At 36.8% G+C, this 21,378-nt stretch overlaps 1 protein-coding gene across 1 annotated transcript; it reads left to right on the top strand.

Moving 5' to 3' along the window:
- Window positions 1–14,277, top strand: LOC149822697 (uncharacterized). The gene is made up of 3 exons (XM_089979997.1): window positions 1–139; window positions 296–433; window positions 14,066–14,277. Exons 1-3 carry the CDS (start codon window positions 49–51, stop codon window positions 14,080–14,082), a joined length of 246 nt encoding a protein of 81 aa, XP_089836123.1. The 5' UTR covers window positions 1–48; the 3' UTR covers window positions 14,083–14,277.
- Window positions 14,278–21,378: the final 7,101 nt, after the last annotated feature.

Raw genomic sequence — 21,378 nt, 5'->3', positions numbered from 1 at the left:
AGAGAGAGAAATTCCCTCAGAGAGAGAGAGAGAGAGAGAGAGAGAAGGATGCCGGCTACTGCGACGATCGTGGGAGCCCTTCTGGGGTTGAGCACGCAGATGTACTCCAACGCCCTTCGGAAACTCCCTTACATGAGACGTAAGTCTTTGATCTCTTCTCCCCCTTTCGACCCCCACCTTTCATAGGAAAAATACCCACCCTTGTCTTCCTCACGATTCTGTATCCCCAATGCATGTTTTTGTGATCCGAACGGATTTTACGTGGGAAATGACGATGGTGGTGGCTCGAATCCAGATCCGTGGGAGCACCTCCTCGGCATGGGCCTCGGCGCCGTCTTCGCCAACCAGCTGGTGAAATGGGACGCTCAGCTGCAGGTGGATCTCGATAAGATGCTCGAGAAGGCGAAGCAGGCGAACGAGAGTAGATACTTTGGTAATGCGTTACGGGAATTTCATTCATTTCCTTCTTCTTTTAGTTTGCTTGAGGATTTGGGGTTTTCTTAAGTTGTGTAGGGTTGCCCAATTTGAGTGGATTTTTTGGGTTTTGTGATGTTGGTCTGATTTTTAAGTGGTTTATCTGTCTCTCTGTTGATCTGTAAGTGGATTTTGTGATGAATGGTGGTGTTGTTTCTCGAATCTGTCAGGCGTGTGGTGTATTTGGATGCTCCCACAGTGCCATATCCTAGATTATCCCACCATATAAGAACCCTCAAAATCCTCTCATAAAAGATCACACCTTAGAACCACTTTCTTATATGGGTAGTTTCCAAAACAAAGAGGAAACCCCCAATACGTTAGTGTTTCCTTAGAGACGTAGGAAAGGGACTTCAAGTGGGTCCATGTGGCAAGTCAAGCCACATTACCCAACAATCTCCACCTTGGGTTTGGCTTGCTATCACCCATGTCAAAAATTCGCTATCACCTTCAATGACCCTTCTCCTTGGGGCCCATGTTTCTAACCTGAAACATTAACCAAGAACAGGTAATGCCTGAACTTATCACCTGTAAGCAGCTTAGTCATCATATTAGCTGCATTATCCTTTCATGTGAACATTTACCTAGTCTAACTCCCCATCTTTTATCATATTTTAAATCTTATGATGCTGCTCATCAATATGCTTTGACCTGGTGCAACTTACCTGATTTTCTGCCAAGTGAATGACACTCTGATTATCACAATACAACTTCACCTTCCTTTGCTCAATGCCAAGTTTGTTAACCAGACCCTTAGAGTAAATATATAACCACCAGAAGATCTTCTTTTATCTAAGTCCCTTATAAAGTCAGCATTAACATAACCCATAACATCACATAAAGACTCACCCTTTGTAAACATGATACCAACATCTGTAGTGCCTCGTAAATATCAAAACTTCCATTTAATTGCATTCCAATGCTCTTTTTCTAGTTTTTTCATATACTTACTAATGACACCTACAACATGTGAAATATCAGGCCTACTACATACCATGGCATACATAAGACAACCCATTGCATTCGCATATGACACCTTAGACATGCATGCTTTCTTCCTTTGTGCTATGACACAAGTGCTTAGATAACTTGAAATGTATAGCAAGAGAAGTGCTTGCGGGTTTCACTTTTTCCATGTTAAATCTTTCAAGTACATTTTCAACTTACTTCTTTTGCGAAATTCATAACTTGCCAACCGTTTTGTTTCTATGAATCTTCATGCCAAGGATGTTCTTCGCAACACCAAGATCATTCATATCAAATTTCTGACTCAGGGTGAACTTTAATCTGTCAACTTCAATTACGCTTTTGGCATCAATTAGCATATCATCCACACATAACATTAGAATATGAATCATCATCAAGAACTTGTAAATAAACACAACTGCCATATTGACTCCAGGTATACCCAACCTTAATAATGTAAGAGTCAAAACACTTATACCATTGTTGAGGAAATTGCTTCAACCCATAAAGTGATTTCTTTAACCTGTAAACAAGACTCTCCTTACTTCTTTGAAACCCTCACGTTGTTTCATGTAGATTTTTTTCTCTAGGTCTTTGTAAAGAAATGCAATCTTCATATCAAGTTGCTCTAACTCAAGATCATGCATGACAACTATCGCCAACAACACCCAAATCGATGTGTTCCACAACCAGTGAGAAGACTTCATTATAGTCGACTCCTCTCTGCGAGAATCCCTTTGCCACCAATCAAGCCTTGAACTTTTCACCATATTTTTTATGCAACCTCTTTCTTGTTTCTTCACACTCACTTGCATCCTGTAGTTTTCTTGCCCTTGGGTAACTTCAATAAGTCTCAAGTTTTATTCTTATAAAGTGACTCAATCTCTTTTTCCATGGCCTGCTATTATTTGAGTTGATAGCATCTTTATAACATGATGGATCACCTACACCAACAATTAGAGCAAAGAAAACCATATCTTCAAAAGCATACCTTACTGGAGCCTTGTGAGTCTTTCTTTCTCTGTTTCTTGCCAAGCTATAAGGTTGTTCTTTCTCTTGAACTGTGTTAGGAGTTTTTTGAAAAGAAATCACACATTTCCTTGTTGGTGGATCGGTCCCATCCTCATCTGCCTCAACAATTCTTCTCACTATCTTTTTGTTGCATGTTATCATTCTTATTTTCTTTCACCATATGCTCCTCATCAAATACAACATCCCTACTTATGATGACCTTATGGGAATTAGGACCGCATAACCCCTTCACTTTTCTCATATATGAGATCTAAACTTGGAATGTTGTTTACTATGCATGTGTACATAAGCATGACATCCAAAGACTTTCAATAGAATAATCAACTATCTTACCTATCTATATCTCTTCTAGAGTCTTGCAATCAATTCCTTTAGATGGTGACCTGTTGACAATAAATCAAGCCATGTTAACTACCTCTACCAAAAAGCTTTTCTCCAATCTTGCATTTAATCTCATTGCGTGCCCTTTCTATAAGAGTCTTGTTCATTCTTTTTGCCAAACCATTTTACTAAGGTTTCTCTAGTGTGGTAAAGTAGTGAGTAATTCTCTCATTTCTACAGAACTCCATAAACTCATTAGACTTGTACTCCCTTTCATTATCTGACCTCAAGTATTTTATCATTTTTCCTTTCTGTGTCTTTACCTATGCCTATCACTGCTTGAATTTTTAGAATGCTTCTGCTTTGTTCTTCATGAAGTAGACCTAAACTTTCTTTGAGTAGTCATCTATGAAGGTAATGAAATATTCAGCCTCACCATTAGATTTAATCGGTGCAGACCCCCATATATCTGTATGCACAGTTTAAGATGTCACGATTTGTATACTTTGCAGTTTTGAACGTCATCCTGCATTGCTTTCCGAATACACAATATTTGCAGAAATCTAGTTTGCACGAGTTAACACTATTGGACAAGTTTCTTTTATGAAGTTTCATTATACCTCTTTCACTCATATGCCCTAGCCGCATATGCCAAAGAGTGATCTGATCTGCACTGGCCTCCTCATTGATGGTCACAACTGCTCCACCTGAAACTCTGTTCTCTATCGACTAACCTTTCATGACTATCAAAACTCCTTTAGTCACCTTAAGAACTTCACGCATTGCTGCAATTCTACAACTACTTACATCTAAATCACCCAAAGAGTTTAAACTTTTTTTTAAGTTCAGACACATATCTCACATTGGTCAAGGTTCTTATTTTTTCATCAAACATCTTAATTTTTATTGTTCCTATTGTGATCTTACACGCAACATCATTACTCATAAGAACAAAACCACCATCATAATCCTGATAGGTATCGAACAAATCTCTATGTAGGCACATATGATATGACCATTCAGAATCCAAAATCCATTGATATGAAAATTGATTCATACTTGTAGAAATTGAAAGAAGATTTGCATCATCAACTTGATTTATGTCGGCTGCCACACTTGCTTATTCTGAGTTCTTACACTTCTATTCTCGATATCCTCTTTGCGCTTCTTGCAGTTCCTCTTTAAGTGTTCATTCTTCTTTCAGTAATCTCAAGTTAGAGTGTTTTTTTGTCCTCTTGACTTCGACCGATTCCTATTTCTAAGACCCCATGACTTCGATCTACCTCTTTTTTGACCTGAATTTCTTGCCAGAAGTCCTTTTTAAGGTTGGTCGATGTCTGGCTTTTTCTTTATCTCATTCAATAAAAGAGCCGCTCATCCAACTCAAGAGTCTCCTTCCCAAATAAGAGAATGGTCACCAGGTAATCGTAGGATGGAGAAAGAGAGGCCAAAAGTAATAAAGCTCGTTCTTCTTCTTCAAATTTTACTTCAAGACTCAACAATTGAGTCAAGATCCTATTGAAGACATTCAAGTGATCTTGCATTTGAGCCTTCCACCATTTGAAGAGCATATATGTGCTTTTTCAAATAAAGCTTATTAGTCAACAATTTTGTCATGTATAAGCTCTCTAATTTCAACCATAGCTCTAGGGCAAAGTCTATATTTATGACATTATAGAAGACATCATCGTAAGATTAAGCTGAATAACACTAACTGCTATTTCACATATGTCATCACAATCATCACATACATAACTTTAGGTTTCTTATTTTTCTCATTGAAGGATTTAATCAACCTTTGTTGGGTCAAGAGATATTTCTTTGTAACCCAAAATTCATTTTTTCATTAAACTTTTCAAACGTGTACTTCACGTTTGATCCTTTCATTGCCATCGTGAACAAGTCCTAAGATTGGGTCTTTCTCTGATACCAATTTGTGGGCGCAAGAAGCGTGCAAATACACAATGTAACGAAAGAACATGAAAGCAATCAAGCACACAAGACACTAGATTTATGTGGTTTGGTGAAATTGCCTATGTGTCCACGAAAAGAGTAAGATAAATCTTTATTAAAACTGGCAAGTACATGATGTTACAGGGCTCTAAAGAACAAGAAGAAGTACACTAATATGCAGCCAATCTGGATTATCTCGACCCGACAAGTCAAAACCGAAGTCTGCACCACCTTTTCCTCCTCCCTTGTTGCAATCCAAACTAGCCATCATTTAGACTTGTGCACAAGAACCCTCAAATCTCTCATAAACGATCCCATGTTGGAACTGTTAGAAAGTATGCGGAAATGAATTACAAGAATGCATAATGCATTCATAAGGTCCAACATTGGACAAACACAACCCCATAATGGGGAATAACACAATGGTCCACTAAGGGACACCACAAGAAGCCTACAAAGAGGCATAAGTTACATAAACTTTATTGAATGAGGGCCTAAAAGGCCATACCTTACATGGGGGAATACCCCTCTATTTATACACAAAGGAGTGAGAGAAAGAGTGAGAAAAGAATGAGAGAGAGAGAGAACATTGGGAGGCCCAAAAGGGGATTCGTTGGGCCCCCAACGGTCACATTTGTGACCGTTGGGGGTCCAACGACTCCTTTGGTTGGGACCCCCAATGCAATGCATTAAATGCATTTTACAATAAATGAAAAATAAAAAGGAAAAAGAAAATATAAAATAAAATACATGTAAAAGATGTAAAAAAACTAAAATGCCCCTAATGGGCAGAATTATAAAAATACCCTTTATTGGGTATGATGAGATAAATACATATATATGTAATCATATATATATATATATATATATATATACATACATATATTTTAACACCCCCCTTAAACTTTGCGCGGGGATAACGAGAAGTTTGAAGATACAAAATGAAGGTTCCAGTCTTCAAAAAAAAATCTTCAATGAAAGTCACCAACATTATAGCACATGAAAGAACTTTGCATCTGTCAGCCTTTAACTGTCTTTAATGATCATCCCCAAGCTCCTTTCACGATGTATCATAGATGCTTCATTCATCCTATCTTGAAGAACTCCAAGTAAAAAGTACCTTTGTTTCTTAATCAAATAAGAGATATCAAAAAATGCATAATAGACCATAACATTGATTAAGAAGGACAATGATTCAAAAGATAATTTATGCATTTTGATTGAGTATTTATGCAAAACACGAATTAACCTTAAATATTGATAAAACACACTAAGTTCTTGAAGAAAGATAAGTGCACAAAGGCCACACTAAGAACATTTGACCAAAAATATCCCTAAGAACCATGTAAAAATGCCTTTAAAGATGTGCACTTCAAGCACCAACACCACAAAGGAATACGTGTGCAAAGACACACCAAGAACACTTGAATAAAAGTACCCAAAGGCACAAAGAGGACACCCACACATGCAAAAGATTGAATTTCTTAGAATAGGTGAGCACTAAGGCTCATAAAATCATTCTTACAAAGGGTTTTATCAATATTTGGAAGTAAGGAGTGTGTGCACGAAGAACACTCATAAGTGCACAAAGACACACAAAATATGAGATTTGTATTAAGATCAAGTAAAAAATTTCATGTATTAGAAATATATCTAAGAAGACAATAAGAACAAATTGCTCCCAAGGGAAGTGTACAAGAGCATACGAAAGAAAGCATGTTTAACACACATAGATCACCAACAAGAAGACATTTTATCAACAAAAGATGAGTTAATGATTTCTCTCACATCTTAGAGAGAAGAAATTCTATGTCAAACAAATGCCATATGTGAACTTGCAAGGACATGATCTAAAAAAAACATCCACCCAAGAGTCAAGATAATGAGTGTTATTTTTGTAGAGAACCTTACACATTTAGGAACATCTCACTCAAATGATTGCAATTACAAAAACTCATTTTGCATATTAAATACAAAGGTGGCCAAAACCATAAACACTTAATATGTAGATTAAATGCCAAAAAAATTGATTTTAAAATATGCATATTAATGATATGATTTACTTGTATCTTTAAAAGACAATATGAATGAAATTTCACAAATTTCAACAATAGTTCATTCACTACAAGCAACTACCTCATTAGTTCTCCAAAACTCACAAATCAAGTGTATAAGCTACTAGAATAAGAACATAATCATAATGCCATTAAAGGCCAAAAGACACACGCAAAAGTGTGTATAAACATCTCTTGTCTACATGTAATAATACTTGAAATGAGTGTATCAACGACAAGAACAAGAAAATACATGCCAATATAGACCAAAAGCATCTCTTGTCTTCGTAAAAAGACACTCAAAATCAAGTATGTTCAGCTACTAGAACAAGAGTATCAAGCCAACCATGGGCTAAAACAAATACATCTCTTGTCTACATAAAATGACACTTGAAATGAGTGAAAGAAGCCAACCATGGGCATACATCTCAGCGACTAGAACAAGGACACAAATGCCAACATGGACTAAAATCACACACTATGGTGTGAATCAACGTGCCTTGTCTACATATAATAACACTCAAGACAAGTGTGTTCAGCTACTAGACCAAGAGAACAAAGCCAACAAAGGGCTACCAACACACAAAGGTGTAATAAAAATCTTGTCTACATATGATGACACTTAGATAAGAGGTATAAAATGAGAAGACTTTTGCGGCAATAGGACTTGTAATGACAAACATTTAACAAATAAAACATTAATATACCTTAAAACATTTAAGGTTTCAAACTTCATACATCCATCACAAGTACACATAATTAAGAGCATCAATAAAATCAATGGCCAAAAAGAAAACGAGTGTCACACTCACAATTAGAGATCACATAACAAGTCATTTTAGAGTCAAACTACAAATTGACAATCTAAAATGACATAACACGAGGTGCACATAACTCACCTCAACAACATCTCTAATATCACAATAACAAGGCCATATAAATGCTGCATTAAATAACAACCTGTGATGGATAAATATAAATGCCATAAAAAGGCAATAGGTGATTTTATAAAGAAGACCGATTTGAAAAAATCAAATCAAAGGTCCAATATAATCAATCACAACAATATGCTTTATAACGACGATTATGCATAAACACGAATTATGTTTTATCATGATCAATTCTTCAAAGAAGTTATTTATACCAAAAAGGTTTATTATACAACAAATACAACATGAAATATTAAGCAACATCATGTGCAAGAACTGATTTGGAATAATCCAAGAGTCAAATCAAACCTTAACTACTCATGTAAAAGTATCTTCAATAAGATACCAAGAACAATATTACAATATTCTTGGAAACAAATGTGAGCACACATGCACAAAAAGAACACTTGTGCACAAAGGGCGCAATACAAACTCGCAAATGCGAACCCAAAAGTCATAAGTTTCACTAACAAAGCTTGGGCTATAATCCCACAAGCTTTAACCATGATAGATATAAAGTGCAATTATATGCACACCAAATGATAATAGATGCAATTTTTATGTAATATAAGATGTCGAATGACAATATAACAAATTTAGTTTAATATGGGCATTCTTTAATAGATGCGGTAAAATTTGGAAAAACTCATGCGGAAAAATTCACAAAAAGAACAAGTTTGTAAAACTTGCAATATTAGTAGAAAATAAAAAACTAAAGGACCAAGCTTGTATAAAGAATTGGACTTCTACAATTAGACCTTCAAATGCCCACGACGAAACTTCCCAAAAGAATAATCTTTTTCAGACCGAAACTTTGAAGGATTTTCACAAGAACAAACACTCTTCTTACAAGAACTGTGAAAGTCTCACACATAGTATTCACCAATAAGAACCACACAACACTCAAAAAGGAGTATGTAAAGCAAAGAAGAAAAAAAACTTAACTCCAAATGGAAGAAAACCATACTTCAAGAGTTACTAGAGGTATTCATATATCACTACATGAGGAATCTTTAATTACAAAAAAATGCACTAAGACACATGATTTGAAATCATTTTTGAGATTCTTAAAAAATATCACTACATGAGAAATCTCTAATAAACATCACTAATAATATATGATAGCAAGTGTGTAGAAAAGAATGTGAATTATCACAAGCTTTTATTTGTTAAAGAAATTCAATCTCAACTCAACTTTTCTTTAAAAAACTTTCCACACATATATAATTCATGCTTTTAAGCAAACGTGCAAGAGATAACTTCAAAGTACCGTAGTTATTTGATAAAAATTTAAATTCAAGGAGTCAAAGATGTCCATCAATACAAAGCTTTTAAATCATACGTAGGATTTGAAAAACAACAATAAGATCACAAAGACTCCTAAAACCATACACACGAGTTCAAGATTGATATCAACTTATGCTTGAAAGATAAGCACGATTAACGACCCTATTAAAGGAAGTTTTAAGCAATGACAAACAAGTTCATCGATTTAACTAATTATCTTTTAAGAGATTTTAAAAATGTGATATACACAAAAACAAAGGCTCAATGAAGAACCGAATAACACAAGTACTAAAAAACAAAAAACACATACATATAGATTATTAAGGAAGTTGATATTCCTTTATAATGCATGATACTAAACGAAAAAGAATACATACCAAATAACTTTAAGAAAGAAAAGAGAGAGAACAAGAAAACTTCATTTTTCTTAATATTTCTTGAATAACACGCTTTCCGATACACCAAAGAGCAACTCGGTCACAACCTTGCTTTGATACCATGTTAGAAAGTATGCGGAAATGAATTACAAGAATGCATAATGCATTCAAAAGGTCCAACATTGGACAAACACAACCCCATGATGGAGAATAACACAATGGTCCACTAAGGGACACCACAAGAAGCCTACGAGGAGGCATAAGTTACATAAACTTTATTGAATGAGGGCCTAAAAGGCCATACCTTACATGGGGGAATACCCCTCTATTTATACACAAAGGAGTAAGAGAAAGAGTGAGAGAGAGAGAGAACATTGGGAGGCCCAAAAGGGGACTCGTTGGGCCCCCAACAGTCACATTTGTGACCGTTGGGGGTCCAACGACTCCTTTGGTTGGGACCTCCAATGCAATGCATTAAATGCATTTTACAATAAATGAAAAATAAAAAGAAAAAAGAAAATGTAAAATAAAACACATGTAAAAGATGTAAAAAGACTAAAATGCCCCTAATGGGCAGAATTACAAAAATACCCTTTATCGGGTATGATGAGATAAATACATATATATGTATATATATACATATATATGTATATATATACATATATATGTATATATGATTACATATATTTTAACAGGAACCACCCTCTTATATGGTAGTTTCCAAAACAAAGAGGGAAACCCTCAATACTTTGGTATTTCCTTGGAAATGTAGGAAAGGGACTCCAAGTGGGTCCCATGTAGCAAGTCAAAGCCACATTACCCAACATGGAGAAGTATGAAGAGGCCATAATTTGGTGAAAGTCTCTTTATTTTTGGAGGAAGAAATTATGTTGCAGAATTTCATTAGTCTTGGATGGAGTTCCTCCACATTTGGGGATTTTGGTATGCGATAGAGTATGAAAAGACCATTTTTGGTGGAACTTATTGATTAATAAGATCCTTTTGGAATTAATTTGTTTTTATCTTTTTTTATAAGGACAATGTAAAGCACTATTAAGTACTAAAGAAGGGTATGACAATATTTATTTCTTGTAAAATGGATAAGAAGATAAAAAGGAGAAGACAAGACCCATGCAACACGTACATTAGATGTGGGGCGAAACCCTTGCCCAAATAAAAAGCTTGTTAAAGGAAATTCTAGCATTGGTTATTCTATAGTTGTGCTGGCACAAATTTCTTTTGGAATAGGGACATGGAAGAATGAATAGTTCTAAAACTACTTTAAAATCTTGTAAATATGAGGTCTACCACAAGGTTACCAGACTAGGAAGAGGAATCCAGAACGAAACGATAAGCAAGATATTTTAACATTTATAAGAAGCAAGGAGCAAGAAATCATTTAAAAGCAAAATAGGAATAGAAGAGTAAGTGATATGGGATCAAATGTGAAGCAAAATACAAATTAAAAGAGAAAGAAATAAAAATTAAAACAAAAATTATTAGTCTTAAATTTTGTGATTTTGTAGTGTAAGAATTAAATTCTTCTCAAAATTTAAAAATGATGGTTGCCAATTTAAAAAAAGTACATGAGAAGTGAGCTGGAAGCGTGAAAGAAAGCACATGGAAAACATAAAAAAGAATCATGTGGGGGAAGCTGAGAAGAAACGTTTTGGAAGCATAGGAGAAACGTGAGAGAACCAAAATTCCTATCAAGTTTTGCAAGCGAGGAGTTTCGCATTTCCTAAATGAGTTTTGGGGAAGCGCGCTTCCCACCTATCTATGAAGCTTCCAGTAACTCTGTTCTGCGTTGTGATAAATAGCTGCCAACCAATGAACAAACTCAACACTTGGACCTTAACAAATTTCAGCCATCCAAGGTTGTCTCAATAAGTTTATTTTTCTTCTTTGGAAGGTCCACTGACAATTATATGCAACAATGACATGTAATATCGTACATTCTTGGACATTGCCTATGGCTAACAACCTAACAAAAGATCTGCTTCTTGCTAAGGCCCCTTAGCAAAATAGGTTTTTTCAAGAATTAGAGTGTTATGACCCTTGACCCCATACTGTGGATCCGTGTTAAAGACAATGACCAAATTATAATTTATAATATGTTTGGGAGAGAGTTCTATTGATTTTGGGTCATAGGATTAGATATATAATCAGATCAAGATTTAATATACAAGCCCATAGTATTAGAGTACCATAAAAAAGGGCTTTCTTGTAAAAAAGTATTAAATGTTAATGAGAATTCACCTAATTTAGGGTGTTTTGGAAGTCATTTCACCTTGAAACGAGACAGCATTTCTTTCCATTTTCCTTCTCTCTCTCTCTCTCTATATATATATATACACACACACACACACACCCTTATGATTTAGGATCATAGCAATTAGTATTACAATGAAGGCGATTCACAAGAAGTGATGGTTGATCATGGATCAATGAGTTCATTGACACGCACCGAGAGTTGAACTCGTGCTTGATGCTTGAAGAGCTGATTATGATCATATCAGTCATGGGTACCAAGGAGATCGACTCCCTCTTCGAGAGCCTCTATTGCTATATGAGGGATTGCTGAGAAAGTCAAATCTAGGGTAGCGATGAGCTTGAATGATATTGATCCCACCTTTGAAGAGATGGAATAGTTGCTTGGCAAGTTGAGGGTGCTAGGGATTTAAGTTGATAACCGTGGGAGGAACATTCCCCTTCTGGGAACCTCTATGGCCGTCGAAGCAAGAACTGCTATAGACCTGCCCTCAATATGAAAGTCTTGAACATCTCTCTTATAAATTTTACATGAACAAAAACTTGTCACCACATGTTTCCTAATGCAACCACTTATCTAGCTGCATTAATCACCCATCACCCCCCCCATAAGCTAGGAAACACTTGAATGGAAGATTCATATTGAGACTTCTCCTTACAGTGTGTAAGATCATTAGAGTAGCATGAACCATCAACATGAGCAAGCAAGGTTGATTCACCTTCTGAGGCAAATCCTCCACCAGTTGAGGATGTCGCTCCAGCCTCTATTATGTAAGATCATTAGAGTAGCATGAACCATCAACATGAGCAAGCAATGTTGATTCACCTTCTGAGACAAATCGTCCACCACTTGAGGATGTCACTCCAGCCTCTATCAGCTGATCGGCACAAAAATTTTCATAACCTTGTCTTATCCAAAAATGCCGATTTTCCTGTTCACTAAACTGAAAAATTTCATCAGGGTTTTAAGTCCTCGTCACCTTAAAAAAGATTCTTTGATGGATCAAGAGCATCAGAAAATGGATCATTGTTTACTTGATTACTGGTTGTGGTTTCCATTTCCATGATCATGCAATGGATAATCTGTGGAACATCCTGCATGAGACTATTTGTTAGGTTCTTGTTGCTTCAGGTACAGCAGTGAACAACTTGAGTGGATCTGATGCAGTGGTCACTCCAAGGCTTTCCCACTTGAATAACAGTAGGGTGGGCATTTGTAAGCGCCAGTTCTACCTCATCTGTCTGTGTGCATGCAACAGGAACCACACTTTTTCTTCATTTTGTTCTCTTTGTGGACAGGAACTCTCTTCATTCCCTTATATTCGAATGAAGGTTTTCCCTTCTTTTTGGCACTGTTGTCTCTGGCCATGTCAACTATGTATTCAAAAGCACTAGTTGGAGACTAGGTGGGACTAGTCGACACTCTAATTAAAAAAATAAAAAGATTAATATGCTTTCACATAATTAAATAAATAACATGATCCACATGATTAAATCAAAGATATATATATATATATACACACACACAAAATTCAAAATTTATTAACAAAAAATTCAAATTATATGAACAAAAATATTTTCTTAATATATTCACAGAATATATTGAGAAATTTTGAGAATATATATAAATCACAGAATATATATAGATCCAGAGGCGTTTATACATACAAATGTTTGTAATAAAAATTTTCCCTACATATATATATTTTCTCTTTTTCTCTCTCTCGCACACTCAGCCGATGAAGAAGTAGAAGAGGAAGACAAAGGGGTGAGAAGAATAAGAAGAAGAGGAGGAGGAGGAGGATGGGGAGGAAGAAGGGAAGAGAAGAGGAAGAAAAGGAGGAGAAAGAAGGGGTGAGAAGAAGAAGAAGAAGAAGAAGAAGAAGAAGAAAGGAGAGAGGGAAGAGGGAGAGAAGAAGGGGGGAGAGAGAGGTGTGGTCATAACTTGTAATATGATTTTTTTCATACTGATTTGCAATAATCATTATTTATTTATGCTTTGCAGTTAATGGAATAATTTATTTTAGTAGCTGTAGATTTTTTAATATGTTTGTAACTTTAAACCTTGAAAAATATTGAGCCTTATGTCTCCAGGCGTACATTTGAAAACACCTTATTATGCCTCACTCCTTTAAAAACCATGCTTACAAGCTCTAATCGAGCAAAGCAAAGTTGTGTTGCTATTAAATTCTGACATTCTGTATCTTCTCCTGATCTTTTGAGATTCTGTTGGCATTGCTGTTTAAAAGGTTCATTTGAAAGCTTTCTGTGTGCTTCTGTAAGATGTTAGTTGATTCTTTTTTCATTTATACATAAACGTTTAATCTGAAACTGTAATTTGTTTATACGTTTTTCATTTAGCTTTTAGCTGTACACTTCTAATTCTACAATTTTATTGCAGATGCTGATGAAGACTAAGTCAATGCCTTATCTATTCTCAGCATCATACATCAAACATATGTTCTCTTTTTCTTGCAAAACTGTGCATTTCAAGGGTCACTGAGGACTCATTTGAAATTGCCAACTTAATGCCCGTGGTCATGAACCATAAAGGTCTGCTGTAGTAGGTTGTTTTAATCAAGTCCTTCCATAATAAGATTCAGGTGTTAGTTCATGCCTTTGCATCCGCGAATGTGAAACTGCTACTCTGTTGATGCAGTTTTTTTTTTGTCAATTATGGAGATGGATGTTGGAACCAACCTGAGCACACAGCTGGGCTTCATGTTGGGGTTGAGCCTGAAAAGTGATCTGGCTAAGTTGGTTTAGGCTTTGACGTGACTGGGACTTGGCTTGATTTTATTATTTACTTTGTTCTATTTCTCTGTGAAGCGTGTGTGTGTGTGTGTGTGTGTGTGTGTGTGTGTGTGAGAGAGAGAGAGAGAGAGAGAGAGAGAGAGAGAGAGAGAGAGAGAGTCATTTTTATGAAGTTTTCAATATGGTTAAAATATGGGGACGCTGCACGGGGGCAAAATGGAGTGGGGTTGGGAAGTTGGGGCATAACTCATAGGGTCTGTGTCCTGATTTGGTGATAATGGGATTTGGCTCTCAGAGTCTCACGCAGGGATAAGGATGTAATCGGTTCCGATTCAAGGTATGATATGGCCAATACCAAATCTGACTAATTGTTTGTTGCCTAAACAGACTCAGATTTGGATTTGGACTTGGGTGGTCAAAAGCTCATGTCAAATCTGTTTTTATTTTACATGTAATTGGATTGGAAAATTCATCAAATTCACATATCTGTTCAAATCAAAGACCATATCTGCACCTTAATCAGATATGATTTCGGCTTACCGTTTTTTACTAAATTAAGTCAGATTCAGTTGGATATCGTTGAAAATCTGATCCATTGACATCCCTAGCGAGGGAGGAGATGTCTCCTCGACTTGTGGTTGAATTAGTTCTAGCCCATATTGGCTTATGGTTATCACTCGAGTTTACATTCATGTTGGTACGCCTTGACTAAACTTGCTTTCCTTGGTCGGGTCAGCCCAATCAAGCGAACTTGATCCAACCAAAGGGTAGCCTGCCAAGAGGTGTTACAGACTGGTAATTCACTCTCATTAAGGATTATAAGAAAATAGCACCATTGTGTTTTAAACATATCGCTAGATTTTCAAAATATCGTGAGATTTATGAAAAAAACATAAATACTGTGATTTAAACATGATATTTACGTTTTAAATGGCTATTTATCGTGAAAAGCCATGTATTTTTATTTTTAAATAGTTTTTATTAATATTTTTTTATAAAAATATTTTATATATTTTTAAATTTATTTTTTTATTGCTGAGATTTTGCCAAAAAAAATGCGATTTATGTTTTTTTTTTAAAATTTCTTAAGAGTTTTTGAAAAACAAGATTTTGCCCAAAAAAACCTTTGTCACTATGGTCCCATGAAAAGTTACAATCACCCCAAAAGTGACGAAGTAGTGCACACTCTCAAAAGATTTGAGAGACTCTTCCTCACTTTTGCATAAAGGGCACATGCTGACCATGTGTATACCCCTTTGCTTTAATTGCATGTCCGTACTGACCTTGCCATGCAAAATTTGCCAACCCATAAGTGAGCCTCTTAGTGGAAGAGAACCTGCCCATAACACCTTCTTCGGTAGCCACAACACCGAAGGAGAACATAATGCTCTATACAAGGAAGAAGAAGAAAATGATCCATTGCCATTCAGTACCCATGCTATTTAGGTGCTTTTTTACCTTTGTTGGCAACCTGAAAATTTGTAGAAAATGCAACACCACTGGAGTAGTTATGTTAAATCTTACCAAATTAATGCGACCCGCCCTTGATACTAGGCGGGAAGCACACTTTTGGACTTTCGCCCTTATGCAGTCCTCCACCCTTCCCCAATGTAAATCCCTTGATACACCCATATGTAGTGGCAACCCGAGATACATCATTGGAAGGGAACCCACCTGACAGTTAAAAATGTTCGAGGCTAGCTCTTGTAATTTGCTTGAAGGATCGTTCATCACCAAGACTTTTCTCTTTTTGCCTCGTTCATGTGAAGCCCACATATGTTTTCAAAGCATCTAAGTATAATCCATAAGGCCCACGTATTCTTCTCCGAGGCTTCCCCAAACAGTAATAATATCATCTACAAACAAAAGATGAGGCATCAAGATGCTCTGTGATATTTTATAAGTACAAATTTCCTCTGAGCTTTTGCAGATGACAGTAAGTACGACAAAAAAGTGCTTCCATTGCCATAATGAATAGAAAAGGTGAGAGAAATTCACCTTGGTGCAATCATTTTTCATGTTTAATAGAATTCGCCCTTCCTCTCCATTAATCAAGCAAGCCTTTCTCTCCATTAATCAAGCAAGCCTTTCACCCATGAGTTTCATATGAAAAAACAGTGTTTAGTTCCTCTGAGGTTAACCAATGTGCTTTAGCCCGTTGCTTCCATCTAATGCTGTATCGCTTTCTCCACTCATTATGTTAATGGCCAGCTGTTGACGTTCCAATTTCAGAGTTGAAGCCTTTCAGCTGTCATCTACGTACCCTCTCCTCCTCTCGTTGCAGTGCCTTTATTTTGTCTTCCCATTCATCGATGTTCTTGAATTTGGCGATTCCCTTGTCCTTGTTCCATTCAATTATAGCTTGTGCCTGACATAGGAGAGAGCTTGGGGTGTAGTCTGATTGCAGCCCATTTACTGAGCAAGATGCCTCTCACCGCCATTGACATAATGATTCCAATAACCCCGGCTCACATCTCCATACGAAAACCCTTCAGGGTTTGAGGGCCTCTCATGCTCCAGGCCAACCCTATCATGGCATGGTTCGAGATTGTAATTGGGTAAGCATGAAAGAACATGCCATGCAAACATTGTAACATGGGTACAGCCCCCAAAAATCTGTCCGATTTTTGCATGACCGGGGAGGCACTCTTATTAGACCAAGTGTATTTTGCACCCTGCATTGGTAATTCTTCCGTCAGTCTACAATTATCAATAAAGCCAGCAAACTTATGTAGTCCGCGTGTACGGTTGTGACTTGTTGGGCTCTTTATGCGCAAGATTGAGTTGAAGTCACCTCCTATGCACCAATGATCCGTGAGCAGGGGAATAAGCTCGTTTCCAACTTTCATTAGCTCTGACCAGAATTTCCTCTTTAGAGGACTCGTACATGGTGAATACACTGTGTGAAGAGGTAATCCTTTGATTTTCTCTCATAGTATAACTGTTATATATAGTTTACAACAAAGTAAAAGATTACAGTAAAAAAAAAATAATCTTCATAGATAGAAACATTATCATATCCAATCCAAAATCCCAATTGACGCTAACCAATTCCTAGATTAGCATCAATTGGTTGATCCTCCAATATTTTAGATTTATCTGATTCTGTAATTCTCTCTTGACACTCCCCTTCAAGTTGATGCTTATGAAGATCTGTCACGTTCAACTTGGATACCAAAAATCTGAATTGATCCCTTACGAGTGTTTTTGTGAAGATATCTGCGATCTGCATTTTTGTAGGCACAAAAATGGTCTTGATGATCCCTGCTTGTATCTTTTCCCAGATTAGATGACAATCAAGTTCTATGTGTTTCGTGCGTTTGTGAAACACAAGATTGGACGCAATATGAAGCGCTACTTGGTTATCACAATGGAGATTCATGGGCTCGTCATGTGTGAAGCCGAACTCAGCTAATCGAGCCTTGAGCCAAATCAATTCACAAGTAGCTAATGCCATCGCCCTGTATTCTGCCTCTGCGGATGACCTTGCTACGATATTTTGCTTCTTTGTTTTCCATGAGATTGGGCTGCCCCAGATTGTTACAAAATATCCGGAGATGGATCTTCGAGTCATGAGACAGGAACGCTCGATGAGAAGTGGAAAATTTGTGAAGGTGTAAATAACTGGTGATGGGATAAAGGGAGGTAGAGGACTTACCGTTTGAGGCGGGTAGAATGCTGGCGGAATTGCACACAAAGTCGGTCAAGTAGTGAGGTCAGGTGTGGGGTCGACTTGAGCGACGTAGTGGTGGAACAGGTGATAGAGCGGGTGCACTATCCGGGGTGGATTCAGTTGGTGGTAGACTAAGGGATTCTGATGGTGGAGGGAAATCATCAGTTGTTTCATTAAGTATAGGAGAAGGGAGGACAAGGTTAGGAGGGATTGGTGAGGTTTCATGATTTCTAAAAGGAAACTCATTTTCATGAAAGATGACATCACGACTAGTGAAAGGCTTATGAGCATCGAGATCAAAAACTTTATAGCCGTGTTAACCAAACGGGTAACCGATAAATATGCAATGTTTAGCTCATGAAAAAAATTTATCTTTGTGAGGATTTGTATCATGAGCATAACAAAGACAACCAAAAACGCGTAAATATTCATAAGATGGAGTTTTATGAAAAAGCATTTCATATGGGGTTTTTCCATGGAGAAGTGGAGTGAAAATGCGATTAATGAGGTAGGTGGCGATGAAAATGCATTCTCTCCAAAAATGAATTGGTAAGCAAGCTTGAAAATGCAAGGCTCGGGCAACTTCAAGGAGGTGTCGATGCTTGCACTCAACACGCCCGTTTTGCTGGGGGGTATTGACACAAGTGCGTTGGTGAAAAATGCCATTGTCAGAAAAAAATTGTTGTGTCATGTGAGAGAAATTTCGTACCATTATCCATACGATTTTTTTTATGACCAATTGGAATTGAGTTTTGATCATTTTGCAAAATTTAACTAGGAGAGAATAAGTTTCAGAATTAAATCTCATCAAATAAACCCATGTGTAGTGGGAAAAATCATCTACTATGGTGAGAAAGTATCGTGCATCAGTGTGTGATGGTGTAGCGTAGTCATCCCAAATGTCCACATGAATAAGATCAAAAGGGAAATCACTCTTAAAATTATTATCAGAAAAAGGTAAACGTGATAGTTTTGCAAGGTGGCATGCATCACAAATATGTAAAGGCCAATTAGTTATAAATATATGATCTCAAGCTAATTGAGCAAGTCGCTCCTTGGATGGGTGACCGAGTCGTTCATGCCAAATAGTATATTTATTTGAGGATACAACAAACATGGCTTGAAAAGAAATGGTGGGTGTGTGGAGGTAGTACAATGCATCACACAAACTACCCGCTCCAATCAGCATCTTCTTGGTTAGCTCCTGAAAAACGCAAAACATTGGAAAAAATATGACAACACAAATAAGAGAGTCAGTGAGTTTATGGACGGAAAGAAGATTAAATTGGAAATTAAGAACATAAAAGACATTGTATAAAATAAGATTTTTGGAAATGTGACTTGTGCCATAGTGTGTAACATGTATAGTTTGGCCATTAGGTAGTCTAACTAGTTTAGAACTAGAAAAAGTATGGACGTCACAAAGCAATGATAGGTCAGATGTCATGTGATCGGATGCTCCAATATCTATGATCCAAAGAGCAGAATAAGGATAATTACTAGCCATGTTAGTGGTTGCCATGTTGGAATCCAGAGAGATAAGCGGCAATAATTGCTTTATTTGTTCCTTGGTCAACATGGATGTGGCATCTATTTGAGTATTACTTGCTATTGTAGAGAGACGTGCCTTAGGACCAGTGATGATATCTAGAGACTCCTTTGAATTGAATGGCTTCATATTGCTCTTTTCTTGCTGGAGATGTGGAGGATAACTGTGAAGTACATAACATCGTGGTTTTATGTGGCCGAGCATGCCACAATGATCACATTTAGGTCATCCACGTCCTTGCCCTTGTTCTGCTTATCAAACTTGTGGTCGATTGACACGCACATTCAGTGCAATGAAATCGACTTGATGAATAGCCGATTGAAATAGGCATTGACTTTCTTCTTGCTGGACCATTGCATATACCTTGCTGATGCTGGGAATAGGATCGATGACTAAGATTTGACTCCTAATAGTGTTATACGAGTCATTCAAGCCAATGAGAAATTGAAATATTTTTTTCTTTTGATGATAGGAACTATGTTCCCTCAACGCCCCACAAGTGCAGTTCAATATGTTCAAATAGGACTGCAGTTTGTCTCATAGGATTTTTAACCCTGTAAAATACGTGGACAAGGAATTTTGTTCTTGCCAGTAATCTGATATGAGTTTTTTTAAGTGAATTGCCTTGAGAGTATCATTCTTCAAGATTGAGCCAAACTACTCGAGTTGTGTCAGCGGATATAACACTGCTAGCAATTTCTTTTGTGACTGAATTAAGGAGCCACGAAAGAAGCATGTCATTACATCGATGCCATTCATGATAGCTTAGGGTTGATACGGATGGTTCAGAGATGGAACCATCAAGAAATCCAAATTTATTTTTTGCATTGAGTGTCATTTTCATAGCTCATTTTCAGGTAACGTAATTATCGCCATTCAAGAAACTAGAAACAAGGACAACACCTCGGTTGTCGAAATGATGGAGATAAAATGATGAACCTTCAATGTCAGAGGTTCGAACTGATCGCGCTCTAAATGAATCTTTGGATGATCCTTCATTTGCCATGAAAAAAATGATGAAGATCCGGTTTCACAGTAGTCGTGACACAACGGCTGAGTAATAACTAAGTTTCTGAAGGTGCAAAAGTATCGCTCTGTTCCTATCTGATTTTCTCTCATACGTAAAACTGTTACATGAGGTAGAAATATATAGTTTACAATAAAGTAAAAGATTACAGTAAAAAAGGAAATAATCTTCATAGATAGGAACATTATCACATCCAATCCAAAATCCCAATTGACGCTAACGAATTCCTGGATTAGCGTCAATTGGTTGATCCTCCAATATTTTAGATTTATCTGATTCTGTAATTCTCTCTTGACACACTGTAGTGAAGACAAACACTTTGTCGCTGTTGGAGTTCGAGAAGAGGATGAAGAGTGAGAAATCTCCAACATACGTGATCATGCCAGAGAGCTCCTCTCTCCAAACCATCAAAATGCCTCCCGATCTTCTTCTTGCTGGTCGAGACTTATTACCGCAATTCTGTCATATATTGTTCATAAGAAAAAAAGGTGATTTATACTCAATAGTGTTGTGTCTTCAACAGCATCAGATATTATCCCTATATCTCTGGGATATCATTTGCTACTCTCGTGGGGGGGGGGGGGGAGTGTTACAAAAGTTTTTTTAACCAAATTTGACATCATGGTCGAAATAGTAGGAATCAACCCTTAGATCATAGTATTTTTTTTAAAGGCAAGCTAGGGTTAGGCAGACCCCCACCAGTTATTATTC

This window comes from Nuphar pumila, chromosome 11 (genome assembly GCF_984573655.1).
Source record: "Nuphar pumila chromosome 11, dmNupPumi1.hap1.1, whole genome shotgun sequence".
In the NCBI taxonomy this organism is placed as follows: domain Eukaryota; kingdom Viridiplantae; phylum Streptophyta; class Magnoliopsida; order Nymphaeales; family Nymphaeaceae; genus Nuphar; species Nuphar pumila.
This window is presented reverse-complemented; position numbering and strand designations above follow the sequence as displayed.